Source organism: Chionomys nivalis, chromosome 2 (genome assembly GCF_950005125.1).
Source record: "Chionomys nivalis chromosome 2, mChiNiv1.1, whole genome shotgun sequence".
Lineage (NCBI taxonomy): Eukaryota > Metazoa > Chordata > Mammalia > Rodentia > Cricetidae > Chionomys > Chionomys nivalis.
In genome coordinates this window covers 76707851-76726058 of record NC_080087.1, presented here as the reverse complement: position 1 = coordinate 76726058, position 18208 = coordinate 76707851, and the positions used below count along the sequence as shown (strand labels likewise).

General features: G+C 40.3%; 1 protein-coding gene across 1 annotated transcript in view; it reads left to right on the top strand.

Moving 5' to 3' along the window:
• LOC130868763 (pregnancy-specific glycoprotein 22-like) overlaps positions 1-18208 on the top strand; it is a 163508-nt gene that overhangs the window by 68265 nt on the left and 77035 nt on the right. Inside the window, exons 2-4 of the mRNA XM_057760825.1 lie at positions 3331-3480; positions 4954-5313; positions 5439-5801. Of these exons, the coding sequence (XP_057616808.1) occupies positions 3331-3480; positions 4954-5313; positions 5439-5801 (873 nt within the window). The remainder of the gene's footprint in view (positions 1-3330; positions 3481-4953; positions 5314-5438; positions 5802-18208) is intronic.

Sequence of the window (18208 nt, the reverse complement as noted above, 5' to 3'; positions counted from 1 at the left end):
TGAAAATCTGTCAGTGTAACCCACCATATAAACAAACTGAAAGAAAAAGAATCCACCTAATTATCTTATTTGATGCTGAGAAATTCTTGGAAAAAAAATCCAACACTCCTTCATAAATGTCTTATAGAGAACATAAATACAAGAGACATATCTAAACATAATAAAGGCACTCTACAGCAAATTGAATGGAGAAAACCTAAAGCGATTCCACTAAAATCAGGGACAAGACAAGGCTGCCCACTCTCACCATATCAATTCAAAAGAGTTTTAGATAGAGCAACAAGAAAACTGAAGGAGATCAATGGGATATAGACTGGAAAAGAAGAACTCGAAGTATCACTATTGGAAGATGATATGATTGTATACAAAACTGAGCTCAATAACTCTACCAGGGAATCCCAAAAGGTGATAAAAACCTACAGTGAACTGACTGGTTACTAAAGTAACTGAAAAATAATTAGCTTTCCTATATACAAACGATAAGTTGGCTAAGAAAAAAAAATCAAGGCTAAAACACCCTTCACGTTATCCACAAACAGTAGAAATTATCTTTTTTTTTTTTTTTTTTTTTTTTTTTTTTTTTTTTTTTGTATTTTCGAGACAGGGTTTCTCCGTAGTTTGTTGGTTCCTGTCCTGGAACCAGCTCTTGTAGACCAGGCTGGCCTCGAACTCACAGAGATCTGCCTGCCTCTGCCTCCCGAGTGCTGTGATTAAAGGCGTGCGCCACCACCGCCTGGCGAAATTATCTTATTGTATGTCTAAGTATGTGGTTTGAAAGGAAATACCCCCCCCAAAGGGAGTGGCAACCTTAGAAGGTGTAGCTTTGTTCAAGTAGGTATGGACTTTTTGGAAGAAGTGTGCCCCTGTGGCAGCAGACTTTTGGTCAGGTTTTGCTTCTCTGACAGACAGTCCATTTTCTGTTACCTAGAAGATGTAGGACTCTCAGTTACTTCTCAAGCCCCATATCTGTCTGCATACCACCATGTTCTTCACCATGATGATAATAGAGTGAACCCAATTAAATATGTTCCTTTATGAGTAGACATAGTCACAGTTTCTCTTCATGAGAATAGATGCCTTAAGACACCAAGTAAGGGTTAAGAACAGCAAGTCTCTGATGAAAGAAATTGGAGAAAGGTATCAGAAGATGGAAAGATTTCCCATGCTCGTGGAACAGTAGGATTAATCTAGTAAAAATGGCCATCTTACCAAAAGCAATCTACAGATTCAATGCAAATCCCATCAAAATTCTAACACCATTCTTTACAGAACTTCAAAGAAGAATACTCAACTTTGTATGGAAAAACAAAATCTCAAGATAGCTAAACCAATCCTGTACAATAAAGGAATTTCTGAAGGTAACATTATCCTTGATTTCAAGCTCTACTATAGAGCTATAGTAATAAAAACCATATTTTATTGGCAAATAACAGACAGATATTTCACTGGGCAGAGAGGAATGGGTAGGAGAGGAGGGAGGGGAAATGTTGTCAGGATGCAAACAAACAAACAACAACAACAAAGGAGTCTCAATCAAGTCAGGATGTACATTTCTTTAAATTATTGTCTTAATTGATACCGGAGGGCCCTGGTCACTGTGGACAGCATCATTCCTAGGCAAATGGTCCTTGGTTGTATAAGAAAGCTAGCTAAGTGTGGGCCAGAGTGTGAGCTGCAAATGAGTCAGCAAGTCATATGTTTTCTGCCTTGAATTCCTTCAGTGCTACAACATAGCACAGTACCAGAAAGGTAATGGACTCTAGTCTCCCTCCTAAACCGCTCCTTTTTTCAGGGTGTTTTTATCACAACAACAACAACAACAACAAAAGAAACTTAGAGCACATTATAGGGAAGACACATTGATTTGACTCACTGTGATTTATACTCAAGAGCAATGCCCTGAGTACCCTCTGGGCAAAGAGAAGGTGGGATTGAGACAGCAGTGACTGGTCTGAAAGTGCATGTACAGTCTATTATATTATTGTTCTCTCCTATTTATTTTTAACCATCCAGGATTTCTCTGTTTAATCCAGCTGTCCTGAAACCTGTTCTATAGACCAGGCTGGCATGTATCTAAGAGATACATTTGCCTCAGCCTCTTTCATGCTTAGATTAAAGGCATTCAGCACCATGCTCAGTTGTGTTTTGTCCTTTTAACTTCAAGAGAAATGTCCTAGGACTTTTCCTCTGAAATTTCCTGGACACAAAGCACCTCCTGAGAATGCTCTTTCTCAGGATTCACACTACTTCCAACTTTAGTCCAGGGCTTCCCAGGACAAATCTGGAACCCTGTCTAGACCTACAGTAGAAGGAATTAGGAGTCTGAAAGGACACAGTGATCATAATGAGAGGCCCTGCACCCCACCTGTGTTGATCATATCAGGGAAGGACTCATTTGACTTCTTATCCATGCTTACTGTAGCCCTGAGCATAAGATTGATCGTTGGTCCCTAGGTGTTATAGTGGAGCATTTGTTCAATGCTCTGAAAATTGTTTCCCTGAGCCATGGCCTAGCAGACTGCTTTCCATTTCTGTCCCTATTCACCTTGCGCTCCCTCCCTAAATCCTGCTCTGACATACTGGCTCCCTCCTTTGTCTGAGAACAACTTTCTGCATGGGGACTATTAAGGTCTCCTCCCTCCTGGCATCTCTTAAAGGGAAAGATATGATTATCACCAGAAATCACTTAATAAAGGGCAAAGGTGACCCAGGAAGATCAGAGAGGACACATGTATACCCAACACATAATGTTAGAATGTTGCCTTGAAACCCTCCATAGGAAGATGGAGCCCACAGTCCTTTCAAGGACAAACAGGCTACCTCTTCAACAACGCTGAGCACATGAAACTCCTCACACAACTGCCCCTGGGCCTCTCTCGTTAATCACTAATTTGACTGGTGACATTAGTGATAAAGGAATGATGTTCATCCCTAGTCATCACTCAGCTGGTCTCTTTTCAAGCCTCAGAGACATTTCTGTCACCTTCCTTCTGGGATTAGATAAAAAAGGTGTAGCCTGAGTGCTCAGCTCAGTCTCTGTGTCACAAGGACACATAGGCATGATGGATGCTCCCTGCTTTGTGCTGACAGACCCAAGGCAAGAACAGAGCAGATGTCAGCCCCAGGATGAGCCATTGTTCCTGAGGCCATGGGGATGCTTATCAGCCTTGTTGCACAATTTGTGTTTTGGTGAAGGAACATAAAGGGAAGTTGTGAGGGATGCAGGGGATCACTGAGAGTGGAAGGGCTTGAGCAGTGCTTTGGACTCAAACCCCACCACTCACAGCCCATTGGATTCTGAGAAGTGCTTCTTTCTGAGAATAATCTCAGCCCAGAAGGAGGAAGAACAGCAGAGCCTGAGTTCTGTGTTGGAGCTGAGGCTCTTCTCCTCAGACGGAGGACAGCAAGTGAGAAGATTGATGGAGTCCTCTGTGCTTCTCTGCAAGGGGTGTACCCCCTGGCAGAGGCTTCTGCTCACAGGTAAGGGTACCCAACCTCTGACTGTGTGAGGATGGGAACTCAGAGGCAGACTGGAGTCCCCTAAAGAGGGAAGGATCTTGGGAGGAGACTCAAGGTTTCTGTTTGTTGTTATGGTACATAACATACAGTAAGGGATGGAGGCTCAGCATTCAGAAGCTCTCAGAGGACAGCAAGTGTTGATGGTAAGAGAAAAGCCTTAAGAACTCCATATTCACAGTAAATTTCATTGGCTGCAATGTTCTGAAGACAGCTTTTCCCCAGCTGACCCTCCAAATAGAGATCAAGTGGGACAGCTAGTGAGATGTCTCAGTGTGGGAAGATATGACAACATGAAACCATTCCTCAGCTCCCACACAGTAGATGGAGACAACAGACTCCTGCAGGCTCTACTCTGCCCTCCACATAGGTGCTGTGGCATGCACACACACATGCATACTCTGGCATATGTGCCCAGCACAGATTTTTGGCATACATCTTCATATGTGTATAAGAAGATACATATATTGAGGTTTTATGGTCTGAGTTGATGGGGCAATAGACTAGGTCTCTACCTCTATATGTGGTATCCTTCATTCAACCAGCTGGACCTCTTTCTATCCACGTACTAATTCCCCACATTTCCAAAGGACCTAGCTGGTTGTTTCCAGGCTCACCATTGAGGAGGGAGCTACCAGGAGATCACAAGGAGACACCAGTCTTCACAAATACATACTTATATTTACATAAGTAAATCTAAAATCATTTATTTCACACTTAAATATAATTATTACCCTAAGCTCCAAACGTAGATACTCTGAAGTGAAATCTGTAGAGACACATTCTTCTTTTCTTTATTCTGTTATCCACTGTGCCTGGGATTTTTCCAGGACCTGAACTTTCCAAAAAAGATCCGACTAATTCTTTCCTTAAAAATTCCTAGTTCTGATGGGTGATGGTGTTTGAGGCCTTTAAATCCAGCAGTAGGGAGGCAGAGGCAGTGATCTGTGTGAGTTTAAAGCCAGCCTGGTCTACAGAACAAGTTGTAGGGCAGCCAAGGATACACAGAGAATCCCTGTGTCAAAAAACTGAAACCAAAACCAAAACCAAAAGATAAACAAACAAACAAACGAACAAAAAGCCCTGGTTCTAGTGGACTTGATGTCAGTAAACCCTAAAGAAGAATTCATAGTTTGAAGAGAATCACAAAGGGAACAGGGAAAAAAATCAGAAAATGAGGACTCTCCAGAGGAGGAATTCAGAGAGGCAGTGATCCTTACACATTTACTCTATGTGAGGATGGATAAGGGGCACCGAGTCAGGAACCAGACAGACACCCGAGCAGAGAAATCCTAAGAGGAAACAACTCACTCTGAGTGAATTGAAGTCATGTTGCTTATGTCTGCAAATGGGGTGAGCACACCCCAACTCATACACCAAAGCTGAGTGATGACCACATCCATGTATTATTGGTGGCTTTTCTCAATTCTCTTCTAGCCTCCCTTTTAACCTTCTGGCACCTGTCCACCACCGCCCGTAAGACCACTGTGTCAGTGCCACGCCGAGTGTCTGAAGGAGATGACGTCCTGTTCCTTGTCCGCAATCTGCCAGAGGACATTAAATCCTTAGCCTGGTTCAAAGGGCAAGGAAACACAACCAAAAAAATTGCAACATACACACTGCACAACGATTTAAGTAGGCGAGGTCTTGCGTACAGCAATAGAGAGACAATATATCGCAACGGATCTATGCTGTTTGAGAAGGTCACCCTTAAGGACTCAGGATTCTATACGCTACAAACATATAACAGACGTGGAAAAATTGTATCGACAACAAACGTGAATCTCAATGTGCAAGGTAAGTGATTCACTGTGAATCTGTGACCTAGTTTGAACAATGGATACAGCTTCTCAGGACATAAAGCCTCATCTTAGACAAATACTAAATACCCAACTTAGGAGGATCTCTCTCTTCCCTTCTAGCTTACCTTTGGAAGTGTGGGCGCCTTTCTACCTCTTCACAGCCCAGGATTGAATCAGTGCCACCCAGCGTTGCTGAAGGGAGAAGTGTTCTTCTACTTGTTCGCAATCTCCCAGAGCACGTGACAGCCTTTCTCTGGTTCAAAGGAGAGAATGACTTAAAGCAGAGCCTTCTGGCTTTCCACTATTTTCCATTCGAACAACCAGTTTTTTGGGGGCCTGCATACAGTGGCAAGGAAACGGTCAACAGTGATGGGTCCCTGCTGCTTCACAGTGTCAGTCAGAAAGACCGTGGATTGTACGTACTGCGAATTCTGAGAATAGATGGTAAAGATGAAGAAGCAAAAGTGCAACTCCAGGTGGACAGTAAGTGATTCTCTGTGAGTTTTCAGGGCTGGGTGGGGCTTAGACACACAGGACTGCCATGGCGAACTTAGCCTCTCTTCCCTCTTACACTGTGTCCCTGGGTGGAGGTTTGAGCACTTCGTGTAGAGAAAAAGGACCATAGACCAGCTTCCATCTTCTTATTCTGTCTGCGTCCATGAAATCCTTGAGGTAAAGCAACTCAGCTTAACGTGTTCGAGTCAGCCCTCAGTCTACTGGGGCTCCAGACCAGGGAGCCCTGGGTCCTGTCATCTTTCTACGGCTGGACTAAAGTGTCCCAAGGGAACATTTTCTATTACAATACTCTTATATCCTCTCAAACCTGATAAGAAACAACAGTTTTTAGCCGGGCGGTGGTGGCGCACGCTTTTAATCCCAGCACTTGGGAGGCAGAGGCAGGTCGATCTCTGTGTGTTCGAGACCAGCCTGGTCTACAAGAGCTAGTTCCAGGACAGGCTCCAAAACTACAGAGAAACCCTGTCTCGAACCCCCCCCCCAAAAAAAAAGAGAAACAACAGTTTTAGAACATCTGTCTTGACTGGGGTATTTATTATCTCCAAATTAAGAGAGTCAGTAACAAAACACAGGATCTGGTAGAGACGATGGAGGAGTGCTTCCTACTGGCTTACCCTTCATACTTGCTCCATCTGCTCTCTTATATCACCTAGGAGTCCTAGCCCCGAGCTTGAACTGCCTGCAATGGTCTGAATCATTTTGCCTCAATCCGCAATCAAAAATGTACTATAGATTGCCCACAGCGCAATCTGGTGGTAGCATACTCAACTGAGGCCTTGTCTTGTAAGATGACTGCTAAGTTGTGTCAGGTTGATAAAAACCCATCCAGCCTAATTACTAAGTCTTTTTAAAATTTTGTTTTATTAGTATTTTTTAATATAAACTTTTCTCATTTTACATAGCTATCCCTGTTCCCACTCCCTCCCCTCCTCTTGCTTCCCTTACTTTTCCCCCATCACACCCCCCGTCCAACTCTCAAAAAGTGTAAGGCTTCCCATGGGGAGTCAACAATGTCTAACACTTCACTTCAAGGTATGACCAAGGTCCTCCCCACTATATCGAAGCTGATCAAGATATTCCTACAAAAGAATGTGTTCCCAGAAGCCAGTTCAAACACTAGGGATAAAACCTGGTCTCACTGCCAGTGGCCCCACAGACAGCACAAGCCCCACAACTCACCCTCACATTCAGTGGGCCTGATTTGGTCCTATGCAGGTTACACCACTATCAATCCAGAGTCAGTGAGCTCTCGCTACTTCAGGTCAGTTGTTTCTGTGGGTATCACCATCATGATCTTGACCCCTTTGCTCACATTATCAGTCCTGTTTTGCTTGGGCTGGTCTCAGATAGCTCAGCCCAGTGCTTCGCTGTAGATCTCTGTATCTGCTTCTATCCGTTGCTGGTTGAAGGTTCGATGATGACAATTAAGATAGTCATCAATCTGATTATGGGGGAAGGCCAGTTTAGGAATCCACTCCACTGTTGTTTAGAGTCTTATCTGGCGTCATCCTTGAGGATTCCTGGGAATTTCCCTAGTGTTATGTTTTTGATAGCCTTTTATTGGCTCCATCAATCAAGATATCTCTTTCCTTTCCCTCACTGTCCTTCCCCCTTCTTGATCATCCCATTCCCTCATGTTCTCCTCCTTCCTGCCCTTCTTCCATCCCTTTCTCATTCCACACTTCCTTCTTCCCCCTCCTAGTTTTCTCATATCTTTTTAAAATTTCTTTTTTACTGATTTTTTATACATTTTTCTCTGGTCCCCTCCCTGCTTCTCCCCTCTCCTTCAACCCTCCCCCAAAGTCTCCATGCTCCAAATTTACTCAGGAGAGCTTGTTTTTTTTTACTTCCCATGTAGATTAGATATGTGTATGTCTCTCTTAGGGTCCTCATTGTCTAGGTCTTCTGGGATTGTGATTTGTGGGCTGGTTTCTTTGTTTTACGTTTAAAAATCACTTATGAGTGAGAACATGTGATAATTGTCTTTCTGGGTCTAGGTTACCTCACTCAAAATAACATTTTCTAGCTCCATCCATTTTCCTGCAAAATTCAAGGTGTTGTTATTCTTTTCTGCTGTGTAGTACTCCATTGTGTAAATGAACCGCATTTTCCTTATCCATTCCTTGGTCGAGGGGCATTTAGGTTGTTTCCAGTTTCTGGCTATGACAAAGCTGCTATGAACATAGTTGAGCACATTTCCTTGTGGCATGATTAAACATCCTTTGGATATATACCCCAAAGTGGTATTGCTGGGTTTTGAGGAAGGTTGTTCCCTAATTATCTGAGAAATCACCACACTGACATCCAAAGGGGCTGTACCAGCTTGCACTACCACCAGCAATGCAGGAGTGTTCCGTTTACCCTACAACCTCTCCAGCATAAGTTGCCATCAGTGTTTTGGATCTTGGTCATTGTTACAGGTTTAAGATGGAATCTCAGAATTGTTTTGCTTTGCATTTCTCTGATGAACATTTCCTTAAGTGTCTTTCAGCTATTTAGATTCCTCTGTTGAGAGTTCTCTGTTTAGGTGTGTGCTCCATTTTTTATTGGATTATTTGTTCTTTTGATGACCAATTTCTTGAGTTCTTTGTATATTTTGGAGATCAGACCTCTGTCTGATGTGGGGTTAGTGAAAATCTTTTCCCATTCTGTAGGCTGTTGTTTTGTCTTGTTGACCATGTTCTTTGCTTTACAGAGTTTCAGTTTCAGGAGGTTCCATTTACTAATAGTTTATTTCAGTTTCTGTGCTGCTGGGGTTATATTTAGGAAGTGGTCTCCTTCTCAGGAGATCTTGTCTGTTTCCCCTTCCCTGGGGAATCCATGTATGGCTCTCTTAGGGTTCTCCTTGTTACCTAGCTTCTCTGGGATTGTTAACTATAGGCTGGTTATCCTTTGCTTTATGTCTAATATCCACTTATGAGTGAACACATACTGCATTTGTCTTTCTTGATCTGGGTTACCTCACTCAGGATGGTATTCTCTAGTTCCATCCATTTGCATGCATATTTCAAGATGTCATTGTTTTTACTGCTGAGCAGTACTCCCATTGTAAATGTACCACATTTGCTTTATCCATTCTTCAGTTGAGGGGCATCTAGGTCTTTTCCAGGTTTTGCCTATTACAAATATTTCAGTTATGAATATAGCTGAGCAAATATCCTTGCGGTATGAATGTACATCTGTTGGGTATATGCCCAAGAGTGGTATTGCTGGGTCCTGAGGTAAATTGATTCCCAATTTTCTGAGAAAACACCATACTGATTTTCAAAATGGCTGTACAACTTTGCACTCCCACCAGAAATGGATGAGTGTTCCGCTTACTTTACATCCTTTCCAACATGAGCTATCATTGTTGTATTTGATCTTATTCATTCTAACTGGTGAATGTTATCTCAGAGTATTTTAATGTGAGTTCCCTGATGGCTAAGAATGGTGAAGTTTTTCTTCAGTTTCTTTTGGGCATTTGTAATTCTTCTTTTGAGAATTCTCTGTTTAGATCTGTACTCTATTTTTTTGATTGAATTATTTGGTAATTTGATGTCTTGTTTCTTGAGTTCTTTATATATTTTGAAAATCAATTTTCTGTTTGATTTGGGGTTGGTGAAGATCTTTTCCCAATTTGTAGGCTACCATTTTGTCTTAGTGACTGTGTCCTTAGCCTTACAGAAGTGTCTCAGTTTCAGGAGGTCCCATTTATTAATTGTTGCTCTCACTGTCTGTGTTATTGGTGTTATATTTAGGTAGTGGTCTCCTGTGCCCATGTATTTAGGGCTGCTTCCCACTTTCTCTTCAGTGATGATCAATGCGGCTGGATTTATGCTGAGGTCTTTGATCTGTTTGGATTTAAGTTTTGTGCATAGTGATGGATATGAATCTATTTACATCTATTACATGTTGATATCCAGTTATGCCAGCCTCACTTGTTGAAGTAGTTTTCTTTTTTTTTCATCAAATAGTTTTTGCTTCTTTGTCAAAAATCAGGTATTTATAGGTGTGTGATCAATATCAGGTTTTTGATTCAATTCCATTGTTCCACCTGTCTGTTTTTAATGACAATATTAAGCTGTTTTCATTACTGTATGTCTAGAATAGAGCTTGATGTCAGGGATGGTGACGCCTCTGGAAGATCCTTTATTGTAGAGGATTTTTTGGGCTATCTGGGTTTTTTGTTTTTCCATATGAATTTGGGTTCTTTTGAGGTCTGTGTAGAATTGTGCTAGTATTTTGATGGGGACTACATTGAATCTGTAGATTGCTTTTGGTATGATTGCCATTTTTATTATGTTGGTACTACATATCTAAGAGCAGGAAGATACTTCAACTTACTTTTATCTTCCACAGTTTCTTCATCCAAAGACTTAATGTTCTTGTCATACAGGTTTTTCACTTCTTTGGTTAGTGTTACCCCAAGATATTTTATGTTATTTGTGGCTATTGTAAATGACGATGTTTCTCTGATTATTTTCCTCAGCACCTTTATCATTTGTATATACTACGGATACTGAATTTTTTAGTTGATCTTATATCCTGATACATTTCTGGAACTGTTTATCAGCATTAGGATTACCCTCATCACATTTTTGTGGTCACTTGTTTATACTATCATATCATCTGCAAAAAGCGAAAGATTTTCTTTTTCCAATTCGTATCTGGTTTCCTTTTGTTGTCTTATTGTTCTAGCTAGAACTTTGAGTACTATATAGAATATGTATGGAGAGAGTGTACATCCTTGTCTTGTTCATGATTTTAGTGGAATCACCTGAGTTTCTTTCCATTTAGTTTGATGTTGGTTGTCAGCTTGCTGTATACTGTTTTTTATTTATTTATTTATTTATTTATTTATTTATTTATTTATTTATTTATATTCTTTTTTTAATTAAAATTTCACCATATCCCCTTTTCCATTTCCCTCCCCCTCCTCCCACATATTTCTCCCTCCCCCACTCCCCTCCGCCTATCCCCACTCCTCTTCTCCTCCCTCCACTCCATTCCCCCTCCCTCTGGAGACTGAGGAGCAGTCTAAATTCCCTGCCCTGCGGGAAGACCAAGGTCCTCCCACTTCTATCTAGGTTCAGGAAGGTGAGCATCCAAACAGGCGAGGCTCCCACAAAGCCAGTTCATGTATTAGGATCGAAACCTAGTGCCATTGTCCTTGGCTTCTCATCAGCCTTCATTGTCTGCCATGTTCAGAGAGTTCAGTTTCAACCCACCTTATTCAGTCCCAGTCCAGCTGGCCTTGGTGGGCTCCCAATAGATCAGTTCCACTGTCACAGTGGGTGGATGCACCCCACGTGGTCCTGACTTCCTTGCTCATGTTCTCCCTCCTTCTGCTCCTCATTTGGACCTTAAGAGCTCAGACCGTTGCTCCAAATTGGGTCTCTGTCTTTATCTCGATCCATCTCCAGATGAAGGTTCTAAGGTGATATGCAAGATATTCATCAGTATAGGATAGGGTCATTTCAGGTTCCCTCTCCTCAGTTGCACAAGGTACCAGCTGGGGACATCTCCCTGGACACCTGTGAACCCCTCTAGAGTCAAGTCTCTTGCCAACCGTAAGATGGCTCCCTTAGTTAGGATATATACTTCACTGCTCCCGTATCCACCCTTCCTATATCCCAACCATCCCCTTCCCCCAAGCTCCCCCCATTCTCCCCTTCTCATGTTTCTCACCCCATTTCCCCTTAGCCCCATGCCACCTCACCCGCAAATTCCCAGTTTTTGCCCGGCAATCTTGTCTACTTCCCCTATCCAGGCGGATGACTATACGTTGTTCTTTGGCTTCACTTTCTTATTTAGCTTCTCTAGGATCAGCAATTATATGTTCAATGTCCTTTATTTATGGCTAGAAACCAATTATGAGTGAATACATCCCATGTTCCTCTTTTTGGGTCTGGGATACCTCACTCAGGATAGTGTTTTCAGTTTCCATCCATTTGCATGCAAAATTCACCATGTCATTGTTTTTGCCGCTGAGTAGTACTCTAATATGTATGTATTCCACACTTTCTACATCCATTCCTCCATTGAAGGGCATCTAGGTTGTTTTCATGTCTGGCTATTACAAACAATGCTGCTATGAACATAGTTGAACAGATACTTTTGTCATATGATAGGGCATCTCTTGGGTATATTCCCAAGAGTGGTATTACTGGATCTTGGTGTAGGTTGATCACAAATTACCTGAGAAATCACTACACTGATTTCCAAAGTGGTTGCACAAGTTTGCATTCCCACCAGCAATGGAAGAGTGTGCCCCTTACACCGCAACCTCTCCAGCAAAGGCTATCATTGGTGTTTTTGATTTTAGCCATTCTGACAGGTGTAGGATGGTATCTCAAAGTTGTTTTAATTTGCATTTCCCTTATCGCTAAGGAGGTTGAGCATGACCTTAAGTGTCTTTTGGCCATTTGAATTTCTTCTGTGGAGAATTCTCTGTTCAGTTCAGTGCCCAATTTTTTAATTGGGTTAATTAGCATTTTAAAGTCTAGTTTCTTGAGTTCTTTATATATTTTGGAGATCAGACCTTTGTCTGTTGCAGTGTTGGTGAAGATCTTCTCCCAGTCAGTGGGTTGCCTTTTTGTCTTAGTGACAGTGTCCTTTGCTTTACAGAAGCTTCTCAGTTTCAGGAGGTCCCATTTAACAATGTTGTCCTTAATGTCTGTGCTGCTGGGGATATACGTAGGAAGTGATCTCCTGTACCTATATGTTGTAGAGTACCTCCCACTTTTTCTTCTATCAGGTTCAGTGTGTTTGGACTGATATTGAGGTCTTTAATCCATTTGGACTTGAGTTTTGTGCATGGTGATAGATATGGATGTATTTTCATTCTTCTACAGGTTGACAACCAGTTCTGCCAGCACCATTTGTTGAAGATGCTCTCTTTTTTCAATTGAATACTTTTAGCTCCTTTATCAAAAATCAGGTGTTCATATGTTTGTGGGTTAAAATCAGGGTCTTCTATTCGATTCCATTGATCGACTTCTCTGTTTTTATGCCAATACCAAGCCCTTTTCAATACTGAAGCTCTGTAATAGAGTTTGAAGTCAGGGATGATAATGCCTCCAGACAATCCTTTATTATATAAGATTGTTTTGGGTATCCTGGGTTTTTTGTTTTTTCATAAAAAGTTTATTATTGTCCTCTCAAGATCTGTGAAGAATTTTGATGAGATTTTAATGGAGATTGCATTGAATCTAAAAATTGTCCTTGGTAGAATTGCCATTTTTACTATGTTGATCCTCCCAATTCAAGAGCAAGGGAGATCCTCCCATTTTATGGTATTCTCCTCAATTTCTTTCTTCAAAGACTTAAAGTTCTTGTCAAATAGATCTTTCACTTCCTTGGTTAGAGTTACCCCAAGATATTTTATGCTATTTGTGGCTATCGTGAAGGGTGATGCTTCTCTGATTTCCCCCTCTGCTTCCTTATTCTTTGTGTATACGAGGGCAACTGATTTTTTGGAATTGATCTTGTATCCTGCCACGCTAATAAAGGTGTTTATCAGCTGTAGGAGTTCTTTGCTGGAGTTTTTGGGGTCGCTTATGTACACTATCATATCGTCTGCAAATAATGAAAGTTTAACTTCTTCCTTTCCAATTTGAATCCCTTTGATCCCCTTATGTTGTCTTATTGCTATCGCTAGAATTTCAAGCACTATATTAAAGAAGTATGGAGAGAGTGGACAGCCTTGTCGTGTTTCTGATTTTAGTGGGATGGCTTTGAGTTTCTCTCCATTTAATTTGATATTAGCTGTCGGCTTGCTATAAATAGCTTTTATTATATTTAGGTACGACCCTTGTATCCCTAATCTCTCTAAGACCTTTATCATAAAGGGATGTTGAATTTTGTCAAATGCTTTTTCAGCATCTAATGAAATGATCATGTGTTTTTTTTCTTTCAGTTTATTTATATGACAGATTACACTGATAGATTTTCATTTGTTGAACCAGCCCTGCATCTCTGGGATGAAGCCTACTTGATCATAATAGATAATTTTTCTAATGTGTTCTTTTATTTGGTTTGCCAGTATTTTATTGAGGAGTTTTGCATGAATGTTCATAAGTGAGATTGGCCTGTAGTTCTCTTTCTTGGTTGTGTCTTTGTGTGGTTTTGGTATCAGAGTAACTGCAGCTTCATAAAAGGAATTTGGCAATGACTTCTCTGTTTCTATATTGTGAAATACATTAAGGAGTATAGGTATTAGGTCTTCTTGGAAGTTCTGGTAGAATTCTGCATTGAAGCCGTCTGGACCTGGGCTTTTTTTGGTAGGGAGGTTTTTTATAACAACTTCTAATTCTTTGTGACTATTTAGATTGTTCACCTGGTCCTGGTTTAACTTTAGTATATGGTACTTATCTAAAAAAGTGTCCATTTCTTTTACATTTTCCAATTTTGTGGCATACAGGCTTTTGTATTAAGATCTAATGATTCTCTGAATTTCCTCTGTGTCTGTGGTTATGTCCCCCTTTTCGTTTCTGATCTTGTTAATTAGCGTATTCTCTCTCTGCCGTTTGATTAGTTTGTATATGGGTTTATCAATCTTGTTGATTTTCTCCAAGAACCAGCTTTTTGTTTCATTGATTCTTTGGATTGTTTTCTGTGTTTCTATTTTGTTGATTTCAGCCCTCAGTTTGATTATTTCCAGTCTTCTGCTTCTCCTAGGTGAGTCTGCTTCTTTTTTTTTCTAGAGCTTTCAGGTGGGCTATTAAGTCTCCAATGTGTGCTTTCTCCGTTTTCTTTAAGTGGGCACTTAATGGTATGAACTTTCCATTTAGCACTGCTTTCATAGTGTCCCATAGGTTTGAGTATGTTGAGTCTTTGTTTTCATTGAATTCAAGAAAGACTTTAATTTTCCAGGTGTGGTTCAGTAGTTGACTGTTCAGTTTCCATTAGTTTGTAGGCTTTCTGGGGGGTAGCATTGTTGTTGAATTCTAACTTTAGTCCTTGGTGATCTGATAAGACACATGTGCTTACTAATATTTTTTTGTAACTGTGTAAGTTTGCTTTGTACCGAATATGTGGTCTATTTTCGAAAAGGTTCCATGAGCTGCAGAGAAGAAGGTATATTCTTGCCTAATTTGGTGGAATGTTCTATAGATGTCCGTTTAGTCCATTTGATTCATTACCTCCCTTAATCCTCTTATTTCTCTGTTAGGTTTCTGGCTTATTGACCTGTCCATTGGTGAGAGGGGAGTGTTGAAATCTCCTACTATTAGTGTGTGTGGTTTGATGACTGCCTTGAGTTTTAGTAATGTTTGTTTTACATAAGTGGGTGCTTTTATATTAGGGTCATAGATATTCAGGATTGAGACTTCATCCTGATGAATTGTTTCTGTTATGAGTAAAAAATGTCCCTCTCCATCTCTTCTGATGATTTTAGTTTGAAGTAAACTTTGTTAGAAATTAGTATGGCCATACCTGCTTGTTTCTTAGGTCCGTTTGCTTGATAAACCTTTTCCCAACCCTTTACTCTGAGTAGATGTCTGTCTTTGTGGTTGAGGTGTGTTTCTTGTAAACAGCAGAATTTTGGATCCTGTTTTCATATCCAATCTCTTAGCCTGTGCCTCTTTATAGGTGAGTTGAGTCCATTGATATTAAGTGATATTAATCACCAGTGGTTGTTAACTCCAGTCATTTTCTTTTCTTTCTTTATTTTGGTAGTAGAGTTTGTGTGTTTCCCTTCTTCAAGTTGTGCTGGTGAAGGGTCATTAGATGCCTGAGTTATTGTGAGCATTGTTGGAGTCCTTGGGTTGTGATTTTCCTTCAATTACTTTCTGCAAGGCTGGATTTGTGGCTACGTATTGTTTAAATTTGTTTATATCCTGGAAATTTTTGTTTTCTCCATTTATAGTGAACGAAACCTTGACTGGGTATAGTAGTCTGGGCTTGCATCCATGGTCTCTTAATTTCTGCAGTGCATCTGTCCAGGACCTTCTGGCTTTCATGGTTTCCATAGAGAAGTCAGGTGTAAGTCTGATAGGTTTACCTTTATAGGTAACTTGACCTTTTTCCTTTGCAGCTCTTAATATTCTTTTTTTATTCTGTATGTTTTGTGTTTTGATTATTATATGATGAGGAGATTTTTTTTTTTGATCCAGTCTATTCGGTGTTCTGTATGCTTCTTGGCCCTTCAAAGGAATATCTTCCTTAAGGTTGAGAAAGTTTTCTTCTATAATTTTATTAAATATATTTTCTGGCCTTTTGAGCTGTACTTCTTCTCCTTCTTCTGTCCCTATTATTCTTAGGTTTTGTTTTTTTATTGTGTCTCAGATTTCCTGAATGTTTTGTGATGAGAATTTGTTGGTTTTGCTGCTTTCTTTGATCAGTGTGTTTATTTTCTCTATGGTATCTTCAGTGTCTGAGATTCTTTTTTCTATCTCTTGTAATCTGTTGGTATTATTTGTCTGTGTATTTCCTGTTCATTTATCCAAATTTTCCATCTCCATCCTTCCCTCGGTTTGTGTTTTCTTCATTACTTCCACTTCATTCTTCAAGTCTTGAACCGTTTCCCTTACCTGTTTGATTGCTTTCTTGTTTCTCTTGGTTTTCTTGGGTATCTTTGAGAGATTTATTCATTTCCTCTACCTTTTTGTTTGTAATCTCTAATTGATTATGGCAGTTTTTCACCTCATGTTTAAGGTCCTCTATTATTTTCGTATAATTTACTTTTGAGTCGAATTCTTCTAATTCTTCTGGAATAGGGTGTACAATTCTTCTTACTTCGGGATTCCTGGATTCTGGTGATGTCACGTTGCCTCTCAGGTTGTTGGAGGAATTCTTGCATTGGTGCCTGCCCATCTCTTCCTTCAAATGGAGCCAGGAGAGGCCTGTTGTCTTGGTTCAGTCTTTGCTGTGACTAACTCTCTGGGTGTATCTCCTCAGTGTAGTGGCAGGAGCCGTTCCTTTCCAGATGGCCTCCCGTCCAGATGGAACTTCTCAGCACCTACACAGGGACACCTGGTAGCCCAATGAGCCAGGGTTGAAGGGAAGAAGGAGGCAGTCAGGGCAGGTCCAGAAGAGCACCTATACTGGTTTTTATTATGTTTAGATATACTTCTTATATCCCTGATCCCTTCCAGACCTTTATCATGAATGGATATTTGACTTTGTTGAATGCTTTTTCAGCATCTAATGAGGCAATCATGATTTTTTTCTTTAAGTTTATTTATATGGTGGATTATATTGACAGATTTTCATAGGTTGAAGCATTTCTGCATCTCTGGGATGAAGCCAACTTGATCATGGTGGATGACTTTTTTGATATATTCTTGAATTTGTTTTGCCAGTATTTTATTGAATATTTTTGCATCAAGGTTCTTAAGAGAAATTGACCTGTAATTCTCTTTTTTAGTTGCATCTTTTTGTACTTTGGTTACCAGGGTAACTGTCACCTCATAAAAAGAGTTTGACTATGTCCCTTGTCTTTCTATTGTGTGGGACAATTTGAGGAATATTGGTATTAGCTCCTCTTTGAAATTCTGGTAGAATTCTGTGTTAAAACTGTCTGGCCCTGTGCTATTTTTGGTTGTGAGACTTTTGATGGCTACTTTCATTTCCTTAGGGTTATAGGTCTATTTAAATTGTTTATCTGTTCTTGATTTAATTTTGGTATGTGGTACCTATCCAGAAAATTGTCAGTTCCCTTTCAATTTTCCAATTTTGTGGAGTACAGATTTTTGAAGGTCATAACCTGATGATTCTTTGGATTTCCTCTCTGTCTGTTGTCATGTCCCCATTTACATTTCTGATTTAGCTAATTTGCATATTCTTTCTCTGCCTTTTGGTTAGTTTGAATGAGGGTCTATCTATCTTGTTGATTTTCTCAGAGAACCAACTCCTTATCTCACGGATTCTTTGTATTGCTTTCTTTGTTTCTATTTTCTTGATTTCAGCCCTCAATTTGATTATTTCCTGGCATCTATTCCGCCTGGGTAAGTGTGCTTCTCTTTTTCTTGAGATTTCAGATGTGCTGTTAACTCACTTGTGTGAGATTTTTCTAGGCTCTTTATGTAGGCATTTAGTGCTATGAACTTTCCTCTTAGCACTGCTTTCAAAGTGTTCCATAGGTTGTGCAATCATTTTCATTGAATTTCTTTCTTTATTTTCCCTCGACCCAGGGATGATTCAGTTGGGCACTGTTAAATTTTTATGAGTTTGTAGGCTTTCTGTGATTAGTGTTGTTGTTGAATTCTAACTTTAAGCCAGCAATATCTGATGAGATAAATGGGGTTATTCCAGATTTTTGTATCTATTGCGATTTTCTTTGTGACCAAGTATACAGCCAATTTCAGAGACAGTTCCATGAGGAACTGAGAAGAAGGTATATTCTTTTGTGTTTGGAGGAAATGTCTTATAGATGTCTATTCAGTACATTT